A 25,134-nucleotide genomic window follows, 5' to 3' on the forward strand; every position below is an offset into this window, starting at 1 on the left:
TGTGTGTGTGTGTGTGTGTGTGTGTGTGGAGAGAGAGAGAGAGAGAGAGAGAGAGAGAGAGAGAGAGAGAGAGAGAGAGAGAGAGAGAGAGAGAGAGAGAGAGAGAGAGAGAGAGAGAGAGAGAGAGAGAGTAGGCCTACATTAAATTTTATTGAATCATAAGCTTATAAGCTATTATATTTTATTGTCACACTTTAATGGGAAAATGATTTTTTTTTTTAATGAACAAATCAAACACAAACATGTAAGGCTTTTATTTGTACACATAACATTGAAACTATGGAGTGTGTTGTGGTTGCTTCATCTGCCAGAGCTTCTAAAACAGGCTTCTGGCTGCTTTATTTTAAATAAGCGCCAGATGGCGCTGTTCTCAGCGCTGTTCTCGACACTCTCGAAGCTTTGAATCTTTTCCCGGAACAGTCAGGGGAAAGCCTCAGTGATTCATGAGGCTTCATTTCCCCATCCCTACAAACTACACTGGACTGAGACTAGACAGCTGACTAGACAAATAACTAACAGCAACAAGATCAGGACTTTACTAGGCAGAGTTCTTCACAAATACTCACAGGAAGGTTTTCATTCAGGTAAAGTATCACGGAATACTCACACAATGAATAACAATGAACCAGCACAGGACAGCAAACACAAGGGGATTAAATAGGGAACTAATGATAACACAACAGGTGACACTGGTAAAGTAATAATAAAGACTCAACAAGGGTAACAAGGGGGCGGGGTTACGTGACGAGACAACGCAAGCACATGGCCAAACAAATGGCCATGTGCTGCACATGAAACATGGGCCTGTCATGATTCTGCCGCAAGACAAGAGAAAATCAAAGACAAGGCAGAATCATGACAATAATGTTAGATGTTAGAAACATGGTTAGTTTAATATACAGTTTACTATTTTATCTACCACAAGATACAACCACGATTGGATGATAAGAGCAAATCATTTGTAACTCTAATGAGAGCATTCTAAATCCTGAGAGCAGTCTAAATCCTGACTGGAAATCCTCGCAGATACCATTTCTTTCTAAAGAGGAACATAGTTGTGAGGATACTGCTTTTTCTAGTATCGAGGAAGATTTGAGATCGGCCTGTAATTGACTAATTAGGATCAAGTTGCGTTATTTTAATAAGAGGTATAATAATAGCCAGCTTAAAAGTTTCCGGTAAATATCCTTGTGACAAAGATGAATTAATAATATTAAGAAGAGGATCTATGACCTCTGGACCTTTTTTTCTCAGGGACACTACAATGCACTGCCTGATGCGATACTGTAGTAGAGGGTTGCATAATTTTCTCTCTAATATTATCAGTCTTGTAAGTAAAGAAGTTCATAGTCATTACTGCTATGCTCTTTGGAAACTTCAGAAGTAGAATCTTTATTTCTTGTTAATTTAGCCACTGTGTCAAATAAATACCTAGGGTTGTGTTTGTTTTCTTCTAAGAGAGTAAAAAAATAAGCAGATCTAGCAGTTTTTAAAGGGATATTTCACCGCTGGATAGATGAATGTGTATTTAAATTGGGTCATTTATGTAGTAGAAATGTGAAATTATTTTAGAGGTTGGTGCCTTCTAGAAAAGCCAGAAAATTTATTTTTGGCTCATGTGGATGAAAGACAACTTCGCTACCCTACGAGGCCACTCCCAAGCCACACCTACCGGTTACAGAGGGCAGTATCGGAAGAAATTATACAACTAGGCGTTGACTCGAAACTGAAAAGAAGCCGTTTTATCGTGAGATCCCACCCCCTATGGGTGGGTTGAAAACATGCGGAACTAGCTCCTACTACTGGCTGTAGTCTCTAGCCTCTGGCCCAAAAAGCCTCAGATGATGCTAAATGACGATTTTTGCGTCATCAGAGTTTTTTTCCCCGACACAATACAGAAATCTCTCGTCTCAGGGGGACATGAGGGAGGGAAGCATGGTCATTCGAAAATACTTCCGGGTTTCTACTGACACAAAGCTTAATGCTAATCGGTGAAGTATCCTTTTAAGGCTTTTCACAATCGTGCTCTCTCTCCACGAAATTAAAAAAACGTCTAGTTTTGTTTTCTTCCAGTTTCGCTCCATTTTTCTGGCTGCTTTCTTAAGAGTGTGCTTGTTGTACCACGGCATTGGCCAATTTTCTTTAATCTTCTTTAAGCGCAAAGGAGCAACTGTGTCTAAAATGCTGGAAAAGAGAGAGTCAAAAGTTTCTGTTGCAATATCGAGTTCTTCTAAGCTATCTGGGATGCTGAGGAGATGAAACTGATCAGGAATATTATTTATAAATCAATCTTTAGTGGTAGAAGTGATAGTTCTACCCTATTTGTAACAAGGAGTTGGTTTTGCAGCCTTGACTAAATGTAGTATACACAAGACTAGATAATGATCTGAGATGTCATCGCTCTACTGCAGAATTTCAACAGCATCAACACTGATTCCATGTGATAATATTAGATCTAAAGTATGATTACGACAATGAGTGGGTCCTGACACGTGGTGTCTGACTCCAATAGAGCTCAGAATGTCTCTAAATGCCAATCCCAATGCATCTTTTTCATTATCTGCATAGATATTAAAATCACCAACAATTACGTGATTTTAGTCGAAACCATTCACTGGGGAGGGCCGTGGTTTCTAGTAAATATCACAGTGAATAAAGAATGTACAATATAGAAATTGATTTTAAGTGGCTGAACTCAAACATCTGACTTGTTGCATAGCATACATTGCTTATGATCAAAGCAAATGTTACAAATAGTTAATGTGCCCCAGAACTGCAACAATGAAATGAACCGCAACAATTAAGTGATTAATTAATTAGCTGATTGAATAAAAAAGTATTACCTGCAACAATTTTGAGTGATTTTTCAAGCAAATATTCCACTACATGTACAGTAAATAGCAAACATACTATTAAGACAAAATTTCTATTTACAAAATTAATATATACAAAGAAACATGTGGTCAGGGCTGCTGTGTGTGTGTGTGTGTGTGTGTGTGTGTGTGTGTGTGTGTGTGTGTGATCTTATTTGTACAGGAATTTTGCCCTTCTCTCCTTCTGAGTGGCAAACCTCTCAATGGCCCTATTATTGAAGTTAGGAATGTCCCTGATAAGTTTCTTCTCCATGGAGGATTCAGGCGATCCTGTGTCATGGTGTTTCTCAGGAAGGTCTTAATCCTCTCTAAAGTAGAGAAGCACCTCTCAGACTCAGCTGTTGTCATGGGTGTGGTTATAAGGATCTTGAGAAGACTGACAGTCTCTGTGAAAGTGCTCTGAAGGTTGTTCTCCATGAAAAACTGGCAGGGCCGTGCAGAGACCTCTGGAGGGGCAGGTGCTCAAAGTATAAAAGGGGGGCACATGGAACAAGGCTTTAAATGGGGCTGTGTTTTTCCTGGCTTAAAATGAGGCGGAGGTGGTAAAATCTTAATAATGTATTTTAATAATAAGATAATAAAATGTGTATTTTTTTGTAGATCATCATATAGCCTAATGTGTTTCCCACATCATTTTTGTGGGTGGAGCTTGGTACCTCTAGGGGGGTCCGGGGGCATGCCCCCCCGTAAGATTTTTTTTTACATTTTAAAGATAAATTCATTAATCTGGTGCACTTTGAGTCACCCGAATCTGCCCGAATCCACTGTTAAAAATAAATAATCCACCCGCAAACCGCCCATATTCTTTGATTTAGATATCTGCATCTGATCATCACATTACAATTATTCAAATTCTTAGAGTTAAGCATGATAGTATGGTAACATATCACACTGAAGTAGGCTTCTTCTTTTGGCAAAATTACATTTCCTTAATAGCCTAAACAGAGGCTTTTCTCCCTTCAAACTTAAATTGTCAATGTTTCATTACATCACTGCTTGAAATCTCTAATTTTTTTTTTTTAAAGGGCATTTTTCCCCTAATTTTATTAAATGTATGCTCCAACTTTCATTTCAAATTCTTAAATTTGATCAATATATTATAGTTATTATATTATAGTTACCAATCACATTAAATAATTTACATTGAAAAATTATAACTGTAAACTTAAATTAGATTATTTTAAATATTTTTGAATATACAAAAATAAGGAATGTTGAAAAGATGATACTTTATGAAACTAAACCGCTAGTAGGAGGCGGCAGGCGACCGTTTTAATGAGCGAGTCATTGAGTCATTCATTCAATTCAGCCGATTCGTTCAATCGGCTGATTTATTCAGAATGAGGCAGTTTGTGAATGGGTAATTGAATCTTTGACTCAACCGATTCGTTCAAAATGCTGAATCATTCAGTAATGCAACAAGTGTTGCTGTGAGATGCGCGATGGTTCTGCAGTGATATTTGTTTGAAACTATTTTCGCTGCTGAAACAGAACAAAAACAGTCATTGCGTCTAAAATGTGTAGCCTGTGGGCTGGGTTAGGATTGGGATCCTTTAGTTCACTCTCTTTCCCTGACTCTTTACTTTCATGTTTAATTACATCACTAATTTGGGGGTGGAGTAGGTATTTAGTAAACCACTTAATGTGATTGAAGTCGGCTTATATATAGACACCTGGGGTCCTTAGACTGGAACCGTGTCAATTTACTGCTGGTTCTGGTGTGGTGAACCAGTGATTCAAGGGTTGTGTTTGAGTGTTCAGGTACGTTCATAAGCGTTTTCCTTGTTTGACGTTTTCACTGGGGTTAAGTTACCAAGCGACTGTTTGTTTTAATAGTGAGCGGATGAGCGGATGAGCCGACGCTGACTGAGTTGCGGTGCAACATTGTTTCCCTGTGAGACCGTGAATGGGCGAGCGAACTATGGCAAAGTAATGCCAAACGACTTCCGTGTTTAACAAGTGTCGACTGGATACCACGATTACAGTGGGATGTTTACATCCAATTTAGTGCTTTCTATTTCACTGTTAATGCTACGACAGGTATGTTTAATTTCCCTTCGTTGTTTTAACATATATGTATATAGGAGGGTATTTGTTCTATATGCTTGGTATATGAAGACAGTTCAATGCAATATTGACCACCTTTGTTTGAGGCTATTTTATCATGTAATGTGTGAAGATTACATCTAAAACGTGAGTTGTACTGAATGTGAATCATGATCAAACAAATATTCTTAATGGTGTGGTTGTGCTTACAGACCTGTACAGCTACACCTGAGTTGCTGGCTGCTGTTCTCCATATTGTGTGATTTGATTGTGTGGTGCTGCTTATAGTATAGATTATTCTATTTTCATTTCTTTTGCTGTTGTTTGTTTTCCTCTAGCCTTTTGGCGATATGTTATTGTATGTGAGTGTATGAATTGTATGTCACAGGCTAGAGTGGTTTTATTTACTTTCTTTTTTTTTTCTATTTGTATTTCATTTATTCCCAATTCTTTTGTTGTTTATTTATTTTTTTAATTCTTTTTTGTAAACGGCCTCTGTGTGGGTGGAGCCAGGGTAGTGCAAGAGACTTCACTGTAAAGTGGGTTTTTGTTCTTCTTTTCTTTTTTTTTCTCTTAAGACATTTGCAGTGCTGTGTAGTGTGAACCTTAATGTCTTTTAACCATACTTATTAGTGCTGTGAGTTTGCGGTGTGTAGACGTTGAGCTCTAGTGTGTACTACTTATAAGGCTCTGTGCCTCTGTCCACTGGTGGTAGTGAGAACTTGGCCTTCTCTTAGTGCTTTCTCAAACCGCTCTACTGGCTCCCATGCTGATGATCTGTTGACTTCTAGTTATATTTATTTTGTTTGACTTATTTATTTTTGTTTACATTTAGGCCAACCAACACCTTCAACTATTTATTAATAAAGATTGTATTTTTATACTTTTCTACGAACCTGTGTTTGTACCTTTTATTGGGGCAGAGTTCTCCTTGCTCTGACACTAGATACCAGCTAAACTCAAGGGGTGGCGTAGTCAGTTGTACAATTAGGGGGCGCCACAAATGTAAGTGACTTAATTTTAACTATTTGTTTATTGACCTGTTATGAAATCAGTCTCGGTTTTAATCTTGATGGCATTCAGGAAAACAGTTACTTCTACAGCCTACACACTGCAATATAAACAACATCTCTGCATGCTCTCTTCACGTCGTCCTTGTATAATAATAATAAGTAAACAAACATCAAAATCACTTCGCTGAAAATGAAACGCCACTTACCAGCAGCCGCAGATTTTAAGATATCTTCTGGTAGTGCGCGTAGCCGCGCGAAATTAAAGTGTGCGTGCAGCGTGAGGAATCGTTCCAGATGAGTTCGTCAGGTGAAAGGTCATCATGTGGATCATTTCATTTACGGGTAAATTATTATTTATTAATTTTACTAATAGTTAGGTTGGGCAGGCATCCACAAAAGGGCCTTTAATTACAAAAAAAGGAGAGGAAATTTTGCCTTGACAAAAGGGCACTTTGGGCACCAAGGGGCAAAGGGGCAGGTGCTCGAGCACCCAACGCCCCCCCCCCCCCCCCCCCCCTCTGCACGTGCCTGAAAACTGGTACAGAGGCACTGCTCCACTGCAAGCCTTGAACTCATAGTTCTCATAGAAGAGGGATAGTTCTGTTTTGAGCTTGGCCTTGTTAAGCATGGGGTATGCCATCACTGTTGTTTCAAGCGCAGTGTCAGGGAACTTCACACTGTGTTGTGGGAACAGCTCTCCATGCAACAGTGTTGCACTGAATCACTGATGTGGTGCTGGGTGAAGGAGAACCGCTCCTTGGCATGGGTCAGGATTAGGGATGGTAATTGAAATCCGGTTCCACTCGAGAACCGGTTCTAAGTTTTATGAACCATCAATGTTGTATGCCCTCGAAGTTAACGAGTCCTCTTATCTTATCTTATCTTATCTTATCTTATCTTATCTTATCTTATCGACAGCCATATATACAGACCGTGAACTCACAACTTTCCCTTTTGTCCTTTAGCCAAAGCACCATAGCACGGCGTCCTACACATCTGTGCGTCATGACGTCAAAGCGATTTGACCAAAGGAGGGAATCATGGAGAGGAAGAGACAATCTAAAGCGTGGCTTTATTTTACTAAACTAGACAAAAATTATGCCGTTTGCAATAACTGCAAGAATGTTATTACATGTAAGGGTGCAAATACAAGCAACATCATTAAACATATATCTACCCATGGAACTAAATTGCAGGAATGCTGTGTTTTTGATCCGCTGCGTACAGCTGCCCGAGCAAGCAGCACCGTAACCTCCGTTGAACAGGGAAATGTAATGTTAAATATCACTGGCGTCTTACAAATAACAGGCATATTCTACGAAAACACTGTATTATGTATAACTATTCCATCCCTGTTTTTATAGCGAATAGTTTTCATTTTATATTAGGATGAAGAGTTTTTGACCTGTATGCTTGTGTTTACAGGGGATCAAAGTTTCCATTGTCTCTGATGGTCTGAAAAAAACACTTTAGGAGGTCATTCCTGTGCTCGTACACTGTTCACAGCGCGATTGTGGAAGTTCCACTGTTTTGAAGAGGCTCTGGGAAGTCTATGGGCAACCACTTGGTCAAGCACCTTGGTTCACTTGGGTGACGTGGAGAAGAAAGCAGAAAATTCTGCAAGATCAGAATGGTGGAAGGTGGAAATGTCCGTCGTCCTATCGGCTTGTATGGCAATGAAATCTGCACGCTTTACTTCCTCCAGAATGTAATCCTTCAGCACTCACAGCATGCAGTCTAACAGCTCGTCTTGTATGGTCTTTGACGTGTGGTCTTTGTATGGTCTGAAACGGTGGCTGTCTTAAAGGAGAACTCCGGTCAATTTTAACATTGAGCTCATTTTTTTGTACATTTGGAGTGCTGTCAATACAGAGAACAACGACAAAAATCGGTGTTGCCTACACCGAGTTATTCTATTTTTAAAATTTGCACCCTATTGACTTCAATGGGGCAAGTAGTAAGCCTGCTTTTTAGCCTCTTAACATCCTTTAAGTGTCATTACAAGTGCACAGAAAATGTGAGTGATTCCTTCCGAGTGAACACGGGTGGATCTGACTGCAGTAGATGTTAGAGATATTAATAAAAATAAAGTTAATTCAGCCAGCGCTCATACCTTTGTTTACATCCTGTTTTCGGTGGAAGGCCACAGTAGTCGATTGTCGAGTTCACGCGCGTGATCATAGGTACTAAACCTATGCGCGTGAACTCGACAATCTACTGCAGTCAGATCCACCCGTGTTCACTCGGAAGGAATCACTCACATTTTCTGTGCACTTGTAATGACACTTAAAGGATGTTAAGAGGCTAAAAAGCAGGCTTACTACTTGCCCCATTGAAGTCAATAGGGTGCAAATTTTAAAAATAGAATAACTCGGTGTAGGCAACACCGATTTTTGTCGTTGTTCTCTGTATTGACAGCACTCCAAATGTACAAAAAAATGAGCTCAATGTTAAAATTGACCGGAGTTCTCCTTTAAGGTGCTCCTCCAGCACGCTGTCGAGTGAGGCAACAAAGTCCACCAATCCCCTGAAAATGCCGGGATTGTTCGAGGTGTCAGTCTCGTCATGCCCACGCAAGGCCAGCTCAAAACTTCACTCAGACGATTATTGTGGATAAGATGTGCCGGTTTTTATCCACCTCCTCATTGTGTTTCCTCACCGCAACCCTGTGGCCTTCGTCAAGCTGCGTAGCGATGTAGATGAACTATTCCAAGTATAGCTAGCTTAACGGAATTATCCATGTGTTCTTGTGTTTCGTTACTTTCTCAGACAGGTGCTTCATATCCCTCACTCCGGTAACTGTCCATGCTGGATTTGTCCCCGTTGTTTTAAAAAGTAAGCACGGAAAGCAAAATAAGGCATTAGCATGACCACATCCAGCCAGCCAGGCCTTTCTAGTGTACCAGCTACGAGAGAAGCCTCACACATCCTGCTTCCCTGTATCACTAGCCTGCTGTCTGATAGAGATGTCAGGTTGATCTGGGCCCAGCTCTTTCACAAGGAGTTTATTTGCCAAAATTCTCCTCTCAAATGGATCAAATGGAGAGATTGTAGGAGTAACTTCGTTCGCCATTGTCATACAGTAAAAATGGCTCCCTAAGACTCGTCCTGGCTTTAGTAGTGGACCGCGGTCCGCAGAAACTGTGGTCTGGCTCATGGGGGGGCGGCACCCTAGCGCCCTCTATTGGCCAGCCACCCCTGATTAACAGTGAGTGCTTGCATATCTCCTACTCACTTCCCACATGCTAACGAGTAGCAGCGCTGTCTTAAACGAGAGCACTTTCAACTCACCGCATGAAGTGGTTCGAAGGGCGAACATGACAGCGCTCTGAGTACTAAAGACATGTCCCAGACTGGCATCAAACAAGGGCAGGGAGAATTCAATTGCCTCGCACCCAGCAGAAAACTCGTTATAAGAGCATGCTTGCCAACTGATCGTCTCTCAACAGTGGTGAGAAAGGCAGCTATAGCGGTCACATATACTTTCAATGTACAGGGCGAGCTTCCCACATCCAGCTGGTCCTGCAAAAAAGCCGCCAGGATCACCAGTATGGAGCAGGTGTCAGGGCTCTCGTTCTTGGCTGTGCACCAAGCTGAGAACACTTTCCACTTGAGAGCGTACAGCCGTCTCGTTGACGGAGCTCTTGCTTCCTCTATCGTGTTCAGCACTCTCTGCCAAACATCTAGCAGGCTTAGACGGGCTTCACACACAACACGGTTTCCCATTTCTACTGTGCTACTTTTGCATTGTTTTTTATGTAAACACAAACTAGAAGGATGTGTTTGACCGTTGCTCTCGTGTATTTTGCAGCATCTCGCGCATGACACAGCATTCTAAAAATGCTCAAGTTAAAATAAGTTCAACTTTTTTTTCCATTCCACTCCTCCCTGGGGATTGATGAATACCATGTATGTTGTCCGTTCAAATGAGAACATGACGGTCTCTCATAAATGGAAAAAATTCCTGCAGGACCAAATGAGCAGCCTTCATCTCCAGGCAGTTTATATGCCAATGCTTTTGGGCGGTCGACCAAACTCCAAAAGCAGAGGTTCTCCCCAGCTGCTCTGCGACACATCTGTGGTGGTCACCTTCCATCTGACCACCCTGCCCATGCTGATCCCCTGATCGTATATGGTCCTGTCGAACCAGGGTAACAGTGTATCATGGCATGCATTCCAAAATAGCCCGCCCCATACTCGGCATCCTCTTAGCGACATCTTCTTCGCCTGGATCGCAGTAGGGGAACTTCTTTCTGCGTTATCCACTCGGCGCGAATATCCAAGGCGAAAACAACAGACTTAAGTGAAGGAGAAAGATTAATAGCACTCAGTGCGGGCTTATATAGCTGCCGGGCCTTCTCGCATTTGAGTGCCATTGGCTATTGGCTAAGGGAGTTTCTCCACTGCATCAGCTATCGACGTTGTTGAGAGACCAACCTCGAAAGGGAACCACATTTAAGATTGGATTTGAATCTGTTCAATAAAAAACTGCTTTATTGGGTATAAATAGCACTAGCAGTGATACTAGTCAATAAAAATGTAATTGTAATTTAATTCTTGAAATCTGGAAGTCATAGAAAGAATACATTTATTTCTTAAAATCTTCATATTTTGTTTACCTTCATTCATTAAAAAACGTTCTATCATTATTAGGTATACACAACAGTCAATCATCAGTCAAATAAATCATTAATTCAATTCAATTCACATTTATTTGTATGGCGCTTTTCACAATACATATTGTTTCAAAGCAGCTTTACAGAAAATGCATGTCTACATTACAATTTAGAGGGATATGTTATCAGAGGTGACTGTGTCCAAGTTATGTATTTCAGAAATGTACAAATCACAAAGTTAGCTAATAATGTATTAATTTAAACAATGTATTAAAGGCAGAAACAATGAGCTCATTTAAGTAATGAATACATGTTTGTTAACAAATGATTAGGATATATAGAAAAATTTATCACTGGTGCATGCTGATTCAGAGCTTGCTTCATCTGAAGTCCTTGCAGGAGCTGGCATTCTCTCTCCACATTACAATTCAAGCCTAATTTATTTATTGAAACGGTGAAACCTGGAAGCCATAGTGAGAATGTATATTTTTTTAACAACAATATAATACAATATTTGTAATTAAATTGTACATTTAGTCTTTATTCTTAAACATGCATTAGCCTATATCAGCATCAGTCTTATTACAATTCAACCCAAAATTATTATAATTGGTAAAACGTGAAAGCAAAAAAAGAAAAGAAAACATCGATATTGTATATGTTCTTTAGGCAATATACAATACGCCTATTATTAAATACTACAACACATTTACTGATGGTAATGCCGTAAATGGGTCCCACCTATCACGACATTCCCTACTCTGACTTCTCTTGGATAAAAAATGTATCACTGTAAAATCTACATATGTCAAAAATAAAAACAAAAAGTATTAGCGTAAAATGCTGAACAATAGAGGACAGCTGCGTACAGCTTTTACGCTTCTCTGTTGGCTATAATTAAGCTTGCCTTCAAGTGGCATTGGCTGAAATTAGGGTTAGGGCTCTCCGACTGGCTTGCACGGCACGCAGGAAGCGGAAGTGTCAATGTAAGCGAAAGAGGTAGCCTACTGCCCAGAACAACCGAAGAGCAAGGCGGAGCACGGGAACCGATTTGTGTCTTTTTAGCGATTAAAGTAAGAGTAAACGCCGTTCAGAACGTGAGTGTACTTTCCTTTTTCGTTATATCCCTCCCCATGTGTCTTACATAACGTGTTTTTCTTACATTCCCTTGATTGCGTAACTGTTGCCTTTTTTTTTTTTTTGCGGGCAGCGAAGGGATTTAGCAGGTTGCTAACTTAAGTGCTTCAGGCCTCACTGTCTAATAATAATTACAATGAAATATACGAGCTTACTGCTTGCATTTTGTGTTTGATTATAGTATAATGTTAGCAGTATTGTTTTGAAGATTGACAATCATTACACATTCTCTAAGAATTTTGTTATTTTTAATGAGGATGTGTGGTTAGCCTGCTAGTTCACGTCAGCAGAGCATGACTGAGTTCAGTTGAATCGAGTGGCTGAACTTCACGACCGAGAAACTGACAAATTATGAAAGCTGCGGCACAGTCCTATTAAAATACGCAGTTTTTAATGTTATTTGCCCTTAAGCAGACTTTTTAAATGTAAATGTGTGACAAGTGAGTAACTTCGTTTGTCGTTCAGATGAACTTTGCAGACATTTTACATTCCTAAACACCGATACACACTGCATGAAATAATAATATTTGAAAAGGCATAATAGGGGCACTAAAACATGATGCCATAATGTTTTCTGCTGATATCGCATTACATTTTTGTCAGTTTCCTATCACTTTCTTCTCTGTGAGAGATCACAAACCTGTGTAGGGATGGGTATTGACACAGATTTCACGATTCGTTTCCGATTCACAAGCTCATTCATTTTAGTTATCAATTTGTTGGCGAACATCCCTACACCGCCCATGGTGCTGGTAGCTGTCGTTAGGTAACGTTAAACATGTGCTGCACGCTTTTCTTGCTATAACAAAATAAACTAGGGATGCACCAATATGACAATTTTGGCATATACCTATAATTATTTATATTAAAAAGTCATTAACCAATATATTGGCTGATAAAGCTAAATCCAAATTTTGATATAATTTTAAACCATTAAAAGCCATGTCCCAAGCACTTCAACTTCAACATAAATAGTACAGTAGCCTATAGTGAACCAGTGTAAGATTCCTTATCTTTTAAAATGATTTTTTACACTCCTATGGCCAGCTTTCATTATCAAAAAAACTAAAAACTTTTGCCTAAAAAAGCCAGAATAATGCAGACATGTAAATAAATGGACAACATTACTTGCATATAAAGAATCAAAATGCATGTGCAAAAATAAAATGGAATAGCTCATGCACAGAAAATAATTTAATGATTTGAATTAAACCACATTGTTAATTAAAATATGAAATATTTTATAAAAAATAAAGATCTAAAATTAATATTACTGTTTCAAATAACTGCACTAAGCTGAAGCTGAAAAATGAACACCGGTAAACTGAAGTGCTTTGTGGGTTAATTAACTCAACGAAATGCATCCTATATGAGATTAAAGGGTTAGTTCACCCAAAAATGAAAACTGTCAGTAATTACTCACCCTCATGTTGTTCCAACCCTGTAAGACTTTCGTTCATCTTCGGAACACAACTTAAGATATTTTTGATGAAATCTGAGAGCTGGCTCACTACTTCATCGGCTTCTGGGCAATTTCATTGCTGGTCCAGAAAAATTTGTAAAAACATCGTTAAAATAGTCCAAGTGATTACAGTGGCTCCATTCTTAAGTTTATCAAGCGACAAGAATACTTCTTGTGTGCACAAAACAAACAAAAATATCGACTTTATTCAACTATTCACTTTCTTCTGTGTTGTCCTCTGACGTGAGTTCACTAGAGCGCCACGACGCATGCGCGAGAACTGAGAAAATTATGCTCATGATCATTTGATGGGAATGTGTGAAAGGTTAGCCATTAATTTTGCGACATTTGTAAGGCACTTTTACGTTTTCTTGTTGGTTTCTCAAGATTCGGACATCTAGGAAATGCACATTTTAGAACCATTTTAAACGCTACATCGAGACCCATCTACGTCATCTTCTCAGTTCTCGAGCATGCGTCGTTGTGCTCTCGTGAACTCGCATCAGAGGCCCACACAGAAGAAAATGAATAGTTGAATAAAGTCATTATTTTAGGTTTTTTTTTTGCGGACAAAAAGTATTCTCGTCGCTTGATAAACTTAAGGTTGAGCTACTGTAGTCCACTTGCACTATTTTAAGGATGTTTTTACTAACTTTTATGGACCTGCAGAATGAAATTGCCTAGAAGCCTATGAAGGAGTGAGACAGCTCTCAGATTTCATCAAAAATATCTTAATTTGTGTTCCGAAGATGAACGAAAGTCTTACGGGGTTGGAACAACATGAGGGTCATTTTTGGGTGAAGTAACCCTTTAATCGGCTATTTATACAACATAATATTACAACTTGTATCTGCACAAAATGACAAGCTGTTACAAACTCCAAACGAATTTCCTTGTGGCTTGATTTTATTAAAATGTGTCACACCAATGCTTTCTTTGATTTTTCGCTTGAAATTTATCTGGGTCTTGAGTGTGTTGCATGTTTCTGTCTTGTGCTTTCAAAACCTTAAATTCCATTTAATTTAGTGGTTTATGTGAAATACTGTCCTCATACCAATTCGTATCTGATTCTCAGTGTAAAATGGACAAGAGTGACCTGGTGCAGAAAGCCAAGCTCGCTGAGCAGGCCGAGCGCTATGATGACATGGCAGCAGCTATGAAGGCTGTTACCGAGGGTGGCGTGGAGCTTTCGAATGAAGAGCGCAACCTGCTCTCCGTGGCATACAAGAATGTGGTAGGCGCCCGCCGCTCCTCCTGGCGTGTCATCTCGAGCATTGAGCAGAAAACCGAGGGGAATGAGAAGAAGCAGCAAATGGCACGCGAGTACCGTGAAAAAATTGAGACTGAACTGCAGGACATCTGCAATGATGTGCTGGTATCTTCATTTCTTTCTTTTGACTTTCTAAACCTTTTATGATGACATCAAATGTAGGGCTGCAAAAACAAATCGATTATTACCGATAATGAAAATAATCAACAATGAATTTGATTATCGATTAGTCGCGTCTGCAAGCTGTGCTCGGAAACCATCATCCAGTCAAATCGCTTTACAGTGCTGAAAGCGACCGATATTATTATTTTTTTGGTTGGCTGATTCCGATATCTTAGAGAGCAGGGTGGCTGATATAGCCGCTCGCTCGCTCGCTCTCTCTCTCTCTCTGTGTGTGTGTGTATATATATATATATATATATATATATATATATATATATATACATACACATACACAGTACCAGTCAAAAGTTTGGAAACATTACTATTTTTAATGTTTTTGAAAGAAGTCTCTTATGCTCATCAAGCCTGCAGTTAAAAAAAAAAAAAAAAACAGTAATATTATGAAATATTATTACAATTTAAAATAATGGTTCTCTTTTTTAATATACTTTAAAACGTAATTTATTTTTGTGATGCAAAGCTGAATTTTCATCAACAAGTACTCCAGTCTTTGGTGTCTTATGATCCTTCAGAAATCATTCTAATATGCTGATTTGATACTCAGTTATTATCAATGATGGAAACAGTTGTGCTGTTTAATATATTTTTTTATAACCTGAGATACTTTTTTTCAGGATTATTTGATGAATAAAAAGTTAAAAAGAACTGTATTTATTTACAATAGAAATCTTTTGTAACAATATACACTACCGTTCAAAAGTTTGGGAACAATAACTTTTTTTTTTTTTTAAAGAAATTAGTACTTTAATTCAACAAGGATGCGTTAAATTGATAAAAGGTGATGGTAACGATTTATATTGTTAGAAATGTTTTTATTTTGAATAAATGCTGTTTTTATGAATAAATGCTGTTAACGTTTTACTCATCAATGAATCCTGAAAAAAGTATTCCAAAAAAATATATTAAACAGCACAACTGTTTCCATCATTGATAATAACTGAGTATCAAATCATCATATTAGAATGATTTCTGAAGGATCATAAGACACCAAAGACTGCAGTACTTGCTGATGAAAATTCAGCTTTGCATCACAAAAATAAATTACATTTTAAAATATATTAAAAAAGAGAACCATTATTTTAAATTGTAATAATATTTCATAATATTACTGTTTTTTTTTTTTTTTTTGCAGGCTTGATGAGCATAACTTCTTTCAAAAACATAAAAAATAGTAATGTTTCCAAACTTTTGACTGGTACTATATATATATATATATATATATATATATATATATATATATATATATATATATATATATATATATATATATATATATATATATATACTTTATATATATATATATATATATATATATATATATATATATATATATATATATATATACTTTATATTTACTTTAAACAATATTTAATAAATTAGAAAACAAATATTTACCGACCGTCACTCGCAGTAACACGTTTATGCAGGCTACAAATGCACACTTCACAAGATATCACAGCTGGATTCCATTAAATCTGCAAGCTTTGTTAAATGAAATGTTTATTAGATATTCAGAGATTTGTTTAAATGATGTAGATGCGCATTTGCTGAATGTAGACGGTAAATGAGAAATTTTTGTATTTTAAAATTAAATTTTAGTATTTTAGTCTGATTGTTTGCCTTTTCTGTTACAGATAATATAAAAGCAAACGCTTTACTTTTTTCGCATACCATTTACTTTCTTTGTTTACCAGTTCTATGGAAGTATAATAATGACAAATGTTTTTGAAACAAAAAAGCTTGTTGAATTGCACTACTTGAAAAAATATGCATTGCATTAACCCTGCTTGCATTTTAAAGCATTGTATTTTCAGGGCTTGCATTTTTATGGGCTGAAATTCAACATTGTTGTATATTTGAGCTGTGAATATTTCAATTCAAAACATTTCACACACGTTTTCATGATTAAAAATTAAATAATCCATATTCACCTTTCAGATTTAACTTCCGAAATGTTCATTCTGTTTAAAAATACAACCTATAATATTCGACCGGCAATTTTCGGTCCATTTTATTTCGCTTTACAAATTCGCTTCCACAAATTTAGTGGTTAAAATTCGACAGAAAATTCAACATTTGACATCCAAGAACGGCAGGAATATCAGTAGATTGCCGATGGATGATCTCCATAGCTGTTAGTCGGTCTCACCAGCAGGGGGTGCAAGCAGCTGTTGACGAAGAAAACTATAGAGCAACGGGTGAGAGACTCATTCATTCGTTGAATTACAGAAATGGAGCAAGCAGTAGGCTATTTGTGATTATTATCAGGGTGATGAATTGTGATGATTATCATATGGAAAAGCTGATAAAGACACAAAAGCTGTGTTTACATTGAAGTCTTCACTGTTACTTTTGTACATGTGAGTTTTGCACAGCTTTCTCTGTCGTGACTGAGATTGTTATTCCCCGATGCTGATGTACAGATCAAACGTTAAATCTGAGGTAGTAGACATATATTTCTCTCGATTGTTTAGTTTTCTTAACTTTATTACGGCGCTGTGCTGCAGAACTGGGAATTCCCTCAATACATCACTCTCCAGGATTCCCCTGTGGTCTCAGGACACTCAAAGTAACTCAATGGACAAAATAGAGTGATATAAAAGACCAAACTCCCACCTTCCCCTTCCCCTTATTGGGGATGTAGGCTATATTAATAGGCTACAGGCAAGCAGATGGACCAGAATATGAACGTAACGCGCAAAGTTTCATGCTAAGCGATTCCCAGTGAAGTACTGACATAAGTTCGCCTGACACTGGATATTCGCACATTTAGGGACCGTCTCTAAAGTTACATACGACATTGGTACACACGTTTCTAACGTCAAAGCATTTGAAGAGAATGACTTAGTCATACAATCAACTGTAAAGTGTTCATGTAGGTGTCATGATGCACATTTTTTAGATAGTTGATATTAAAATAAATATGAGCTCATGTGGTACTGAAAAAAATAGCAATATGTAGGCCTGCACATGATTTGACAGTTTATTTGATTAAATATCAAAAATGTAAAAGTGTGCATCATTTCTGGCACCAACATGACCACTTTACAGTTGGTTTTATGACTAAGTCATTCTTTACAAATGCTATTGAAGTTAGAAACGTGTGTACCAATGTCTTATATAACTTTAGAGACGGTCCCTAAACGTGCAAAATATCCAGTGTCAGGCGAACTTATGCCAGTATATTACTGGGAAATGCTTAGCGTGAAATTTTGTGCATTACGTTCATATTCTGGTCCATCTGCTTGCCTGTAGCCTATTAATATAGCCTACATCCCCAATAAGGTGGGAGTTTGGTCTTTTATATCACTGTATTTTGTCCATTGAGTTACTTTGAGTGTCCTGAGACCGCAGGGGAGTGCCGGTGGGTGCATGCGCGTCAAATAGATGGAGCGCAGTAGAAGAGAGCGCAATAATAATAAAATTTTGCTAAAATATTTTATTTAATTCTACATGTACCCCAAGTAATCATATTTATGAGAGCAGTAACAGTAAATACACTATTGTATTATTCTGACTAAGACACATTTTTCTAAAATATTTTTTGTTTGAAATAAGTGTAGGTTTAAAATTCTTCATGTAACAATTAATCATATTAATGAGAGCAGTAACAGTAAATGCACTGTTGTTGGAATAGCACATTAATGTAATATTGTGTGTTCTTCATACATCATTATAAGTTCAGTTATTGTGCTTTTGTTTTTGTTAATCATCATTTTTAATTTAGTTGTTTTAATTTTTGCATTAAAATAGTAAGCAATCAGTTGATTTTAGGTTTAGAATGTAATGTTTGTATTTTAACAAATTTCTTTCTTGTTATGAATAGTATAGTCTGCATAGATGCATTCACTATATTTGTTTTCATAGGCTTAATATTACAATTTGTTTGGAAGACGACATTGGCATGATGTGGAATAACGTTTAAAATAATGGATTCATTTGGAAAATGAATGGACAGATTAATCGATAATCAAAATATCAGTTGCAGCCCTGATCAAATGATTCTGAATATGTTCATTCTTAAACACATTTTCTTAAATAAAATATTTTTCTTGTTCAGTTAATTTCGTTTTAATTTAACAATAAGATTCAAATGTCATTATTTTTAACCATACTTCAGAAAGATAGGGACATTTTCCACAATATGAGCCATCCTGATGCTCCCAACTTGTCTTGACAGGGTCTTTTGGAGAAGTTCTTAATTCCCAATGCTTCTCAAGCAGAGAGCAAGGTGTTTTATCTGAAAATGAAAGGTGATTACTATAGATACTTATCTGAGGTTGCATCTGGAGAAACTAAGACCGGTAAGTGCATTGTAAAATTGGTTTAACTTTTTCTTAAATAAAAATGGTCATTGGTTGATTTCACTGTTCTCTCTCTCTCTCTCTCTCTCTCTCTCTCTCTCTCTCTCTCTCTCTCTCTCTCTCTCTCTCTCTCTCTCTCTCTCTCTATCTATAATCATTTATCGGTCTATCTATTAGACAGATGGTGTCATACGGTAATACGATATATCACGTTAATAAAAATGCATGTTATTTTTATCGTGGGCACTAGTGCTGTTATGATACTGAAATTTCTAACTCTTTGATATGATATATATATATATACTGCCATACAGATATTTTTATTATCTCATTTCTTTTTATAATTTGGGTAATTTGTTGCAATGGCTTACACAGAGCACAGGTTTTATTTGAAACTTTGAACTAAATTTACAAAAAAAAAGTAAACCGTCAGTAATAAAATAAGAGCAAATATCAAACAATAGCACAATCATGCAGTGATTGATCATGCATTACATTACAGTGCATTTTTGTAACATTGTGGCAATTTTGTTGCACAATAGCTGACACAGCACAAGCCTAATTTCAATTGTTGATTTGAATGAAAAAAAAAAATTAAACAGTTAGTAATAAAATAAGTACAAATAAACAGAAGCAATACAAATAAATAGAATATAAAACAATAAAGATGCAAATGAAATACACAGTGCTTTAAGTTTTTTTTTTTTTTTTTTTTCAGGTAGGTCTAACAGTAGTATTGAGGTAAGAAATACTAAAGAAATTGAATAAAGAATCAAATGTAAAATAAAATACTGGATAGTCTTCCCTGCATAAATTAAATAGTTAAATCCTTAAAATTAAAGTTACAAATGTTAATCATTCAAGAGCAGTGTGCAGAGTGTCATTATTGTTAATCAAACATCAAAAGACAAAGAGAAAATCAGAGACAATTCCGTCAATCAGAGCTGGCCCATGGCATAAGCGAACTAAGTGGCTGAGAGCATAATTTTTTGCATGTGTTTTGGTGGTTGAACATTTTGTTCACGTGCTCTTCTGACATGTGCTTTTTCTGAGCGTGTACACACGAAGCGCACGCTCACTAGAAGCCTATCAAACAGCGCCCAATTACAATACTTTATAGGCTTCTTGGTATTTGTCGGGGGCCCCCTAATTCCCCGGGGCCCTAAACGGCTGCTTACCTCGCTTATTGGTTAAGTCCGCCCCTGTATATAGGAGACTAAGGGTTTAGTGTCAATCTGGAGTGTCTGTTTTACAATATAGATGCTCCAGCAACAGTAATATTGTAATTTATGATGGGAGTGCAAGTAACAACGTGCAAAATCAAAACAGGACTTCATACATGTGTTATGAAATAGCGGTCACGGGATGAATCCAATCCGTCACACTTGGGTAAAATGTCCATGACAAGCATCTATTGAAAAACATCCAACAGCACTTTTTGTCCACAAAAGCATTCAATCTGTGAAATATTGATTATATTGTCCATTGTTTATGGCAAATTTCACCTGAACAATCTATCCATCATTGTTCTTCAAGAAATTATGCAATCTTGGCACCCTTTATGTTGTATATGATGATATACAGTTGGTAGTCAACCAGAATGCCTATTACCACCGCGTAAAAATAAACCAGTTGCATTTTAAAGTTGTTCGCAAAATGACCGCCAGGTGGCGCAAAGGGACATTTTGCAAAACAGTTGCAATTGCTGCATTTTGAAACTTAAGTGGGGCTAATGTCAATTAACAATAAAGATGAAATACTACAACTTAGGGCTGGGCGATATGGAGCAAAAAATATATCTCGATATATTTTGCTATAACTTATCTCGATATACAATATATATCTCTATCTTTACAGGAAAAATACCCCCCTAAAAACTACTGCAAAAACAAATATGCCAAATACCATATACCATACCATGCAAAAACTGCCAAATGAATAGGCAGTTCATGTAGGAACAAAGTGCTTCTGCGACATTTAAAAAAATTATTAAATCCCTGTATACAAAAATAATAATTTAACTGTAAAATAAAGGAAGACATAATACATATTGCACTATTTTTAATAAACCTGTATAGAAATATCATTACTAATTTTGGCAAATAAATTTTAAAAATGCCATATATCCCCCAAAAACTGCACAACTGTAGAGTAAAACATTTAAAAGAAAGTGATAAAAATGCGTCTAAAAACTGACATGATTGTTACAAAATCACACTGTCTAGGGCCTCTGGAGAACTCAGAACAACTGCTAACATAAAGTTTAAGGTAAAAATAACTGCCATTAAATTACAGTATCTTACTACTATGCAATTAGATAAACTGTTCATTCATTACATCACTTTACCTCTGTCTTTACCTTTGTCTTTATCCACCTTTATCCTCTTCTCTTCTTTTTGGCACAGTATCTATAGCAGAATAGGTAGGCTAATGCTAATTTATAATGTGTCGTGTAAATTCGGCCATCCGTCACAATCAGGAAACTTTCACCGTGTCTAGACCTGGCGCGAGCTGCCAGGCCCGTTTCTACAGGGAGCAGGTTAAAGCCTGTTTTATGCTTCTGCGTCGAACTGCCGCCGTAGCTACGTCGTAGGCTGTGTGTAGCGCGCGTACCCTACGGCGTACCCTGACGTGCACCTCTCCAAAAATGTAACAACGCGTCAATTCTATGCGGACACAAGCGCTGTGATTGGTCTGCCAGAACCCCTCCCTCGGGGTTTCACACGCTCCCTAGGTACGCGTCAACGCGGACAACGACACAGAAGTATAAATTAAAACCAACACGTTGCCTACGGCGTATAGGCTCCGGCGTAGGTCCGACGCAGAAGTATAATGAGGCCTTAAGTGTATGAGTGTGTTAAGCGCCCTCAAACAAAAGCAATGCGGCGAGAGGTGACGCTACACAACAAATTACCAACAACAACTGATCGCGCGTGCGCTGTTTCTGACGCACTTCAAGCACTCGCTGGGCGGGGAAAGATTGATGTGCCTGACCGGACTCGGGGGACTTGGTTGAATGAGACAACACGCGAGGGGAGGGGGAACAAAAGCAAGGAGGCGGAGGAGGGCGGGGGTGAGCACAGCACAGAGAAGGCAAAAAAGCAAAGTGGCGAAATCAGAATTAAATATAAACAATATATACGATATGTCAAAATCCATATCGAGTTTAAAAAATATCGCCCACCCCTACTACAACTATGGTAATTTCCAAATAAGCCTACAACAAACATGAAAAAAAAGAACTATTGACATTTGCTGTACACTAATGAAACACCTTAAGATTTGGTGGAGCTGAAACTGCATGAATAATTTTATTAAATAAAGAAAATTTGGTTAATGTTTCAACAAATGATACATATATAGACTATTATTTGAATGAACAGTGAACTATTATAATAATCTGATTCTTAAAACACACAGCACAAGGTCTTGTAAACTTTTTTTTTTATACTTTTTTTTTTATTTTTTTTTATTTATTGCCTATTAGGCTACAACAGAATTAGTTCAATTTAACGAAAGCAAAAGTTCAATATGTTAAATTACATTTTAAACGAGAACAATCTTAGAACAGAAAAATAGAATAAAAAGTTAAAAATAGAGATGACAACAATATAGCCTATATTTCATATTGTAGACATCGGTGGGCAACAGAAAAATCATAGGCCTATCTCGCAGTCAGTGAAAATAAATTGGGTGCAATGACGCTGAATATTTTTACTATTCTATTTAGGAATGTGACAAATGAAGAGCACTTTTCTCTCGTGTACGCGGACACACTGACTGATGGACAACCGAACTTCCGGGCTTTCTAGTAAATTCGTGGTCGAGTAGTATAATTTAGGTTTCAATAATTTAGATGACACTGGTTCAAATCCTGAACAAACATGGGCTACTGTAATTTTTATTTTTTATTTTTATTAATGCAGAGATTTGTCTAGTTCTAAAACTGTTACACCATATAGTTTTTATTGCTTGTATTTATAAAATGACCATGAATTTCCATTTTACACTAAAGAACAAATATTATCTAACAGAATGACTGAATTTACATTTGTATAATAATTTCAATCGTAATTTCAAAAGCAGTTCTGTGAAAAAAAAAAAAAAAAATGTATGGGGTTCCCTATACAGAAAGAGTTTTTAAAAACGTTGTAAGCAAGGTGCGATTTGCCAGGGGGGACGGGGATTTCCATTTGGTCTAAATATCCTTGCTTCTGCTGAATTATTTGTACCACGACGAGTGGCGCTACGTAGCGCATTGTTCTAAAATCTGGTTTTATTCTGGCATGTTGAATTAGCGTTCGACAGACGCAGCGTCGCTTTCATTTGGATTTATTTTTCTCATAACAGCTAAAAGAACTTAATATACTCTGCCATTTTTTGTTCTTACAGATAAGAGTATATCATTCAAAACTGTAAACTTTTAGTCATGTACACTCACAATAGGCTAACAACAAAACGTTTTCTGTGGTCTCTGTCTTTGGGAACTGTGCGTCACAAGAATGAACCGAAAGCCACTTGCCTCAGCTCAGTCAGAATAAGAAATATATGTCAAAAGCTTTAAATGTCTAAATATTTAATAAATGTTTTCTGATTTTGTAATCCATATGAAACCGAGAGTTACAGAGGATCTGCTCAAACATGTTTATCATGTGTATGAGCGCGTCCCAATGAGGAAAGGACAAGGTAAGAGTGAAAATCTCACTCTAATTAAATGTAAAATCAGTTAATTTATTTGTCGAAATGTTGCAATATTGTTTCATGTAATTGTGTTGCAGGCCTCTGCTCAGGAGACCGATCTGACAGATTAACAAAACAGTAATACCAATATTCATAATGAGATTTAGTATGAATTTACTTCATATGTACTGTGAAAGTGTGTATTTCAAAAGATACTTGCTTCTTAAAACCATTGTGAAACACAATTCACTCTTTTACCTACATAGGAGTGGATTTATGATGGATACACAGAGACTCAAAAAAACCACAGAGACACTTAATGCTACCTATTTACTCATTAACATGAGCAAACAATCTTTTTATGATCCAAAAACTAATACAACACTAGTTAGATATAATGACCACTGGAGCATACTTGTATAATTTTCCTCATATTATAGTGAGCATATATCAAGACCAACTAAAACAATTTTAACACTTTACATTCACCATACATGGTAATAGTGCAATCACTGTCGTATAGTTAAAGGTTACTCTTTTGAATTTCCATGTTTATTTTACCTGTAAAACAGGATAAAATGTAAAGAACGAGAAGGTCGCGTCTGCTCTTTCACAGCTCCTCTGCAGATATGAGGGAGCATGTGCAGTTCACTGTTCCATTCGCGACTCTCCAACTAAAATATCAAAATAAGAGTGGGTTTTTTTTTCTGTCCATTTAAATATAAATATACATTTGTTAATTTGCACATCAACACTGCATAAGAAAATAATGCAGTCATTTTACTCATAACAATATACATATTCAAAGAAGAAGCAAAAAAAAAAACCCACAATTGTATATGTACTTTATCACACTCCCCTGACAAAATAAGAAAAGCTACAGAGGTCAACCTCTTACACACAGGCACAGTGAAATTGTAAGGTATGTATGTGTGAGGAGTGTATGAATTGGGATAACCAATTTGTGGTGAGTAACTATTTATACCCCAGACAGGTATATGTGTGATCAGATAAGCTGTCACTGCATTAAGTGTTGGCTATGGCTGTAGCACAGGCTGACTTAAAGCGTCATAAGTGTAAATCTGTCGTGGCCTTTTCTCTTTAGTAGACATTCTCACTGCAGCTTCAAGGTTTCTGACGATGACTCGGTCTACCACTTTCAGTTCCACTCCTCTCGCCTTTCGGTCGTATTGAGCCTTCCCTCCTGCTCTTGCTTGACGGCTATTTCCTTCAGCAATCTTGTATGCCTCACCCATCCGCGCCGCCCACAGATTTGCATATCCCTTTGGAGCAACTCCGTCCATTGGCTCCACCAGGCTGAAGATCAGGTCTACTGGAAGGTGAGGATGCCGTCCGTACAACAGGTAAAAGGGAGAATATCCAGTGGACTTGTGCCGCGTGCAGGTGTAGGCATGCACAATTTGAGGTAAGTGCTCTCTCCACCTTTCTTTTTCTTTGTCTGCCAGCGTCCTCAACATCAGTAGTAGGGTCCGATTGAACCTCTCGACTGGGTTTGGCGACGTTCGAGAGTGGCTGATTCCAGTGAACTG

At 37.4% G+C, this 25,134-nt stretch overlaps 1 protein-coding gene across 2 annotated transcripts in view; it reads left to right on the forward strand.

Moving 5' to 3' along the window:
- The first annotated feature begins 11,291 nt into the window (after positions 1-11,291).
- The window catches only part of ywhabb (tyrosine 3-monooxygenase/tryptophan 5-monooxygenase activation protein, beta polypeptide b), a 31,255-nt gene continuing 17,412 nt past the window's right edge, over positions 11,292-25,134 (forward strand). The window contains exons 1-3 of one of the 2 annotated variants that reach the window (XM_084388814.1): positions 11,292-11,645; positions 14,223-14,522; positions 18,781-18,904. In XM_084388814.1, coding sequence (XP_084244940.1) covers positions 14,229-14,522; positions 18,781-18,904 — 418 coding nt within the window. In that variant the 5' untranslated portion in view covers positions 11,292-11,645; positions 14,223-14,228. The remainder of the gene's footprint in view (positions 11,646-14,222; positions 14,523-18,780; positions 18,905-25,134) is intronic. The other variant, XM_084388815.1, reaches the window with a different exon arrangement.

Source organism: Rutilus rutilus, assembly GCF_951802725.1.
Source record: "Rutilus rutilus genome assembly, chromosome: 19".
Taxonomy (NCBI): Eukaryota; Metazoa; Chordata; class Actinopteri; order Cypriniformes; family Leuciscidae; genus Rutilus; species Rutilus rutilus.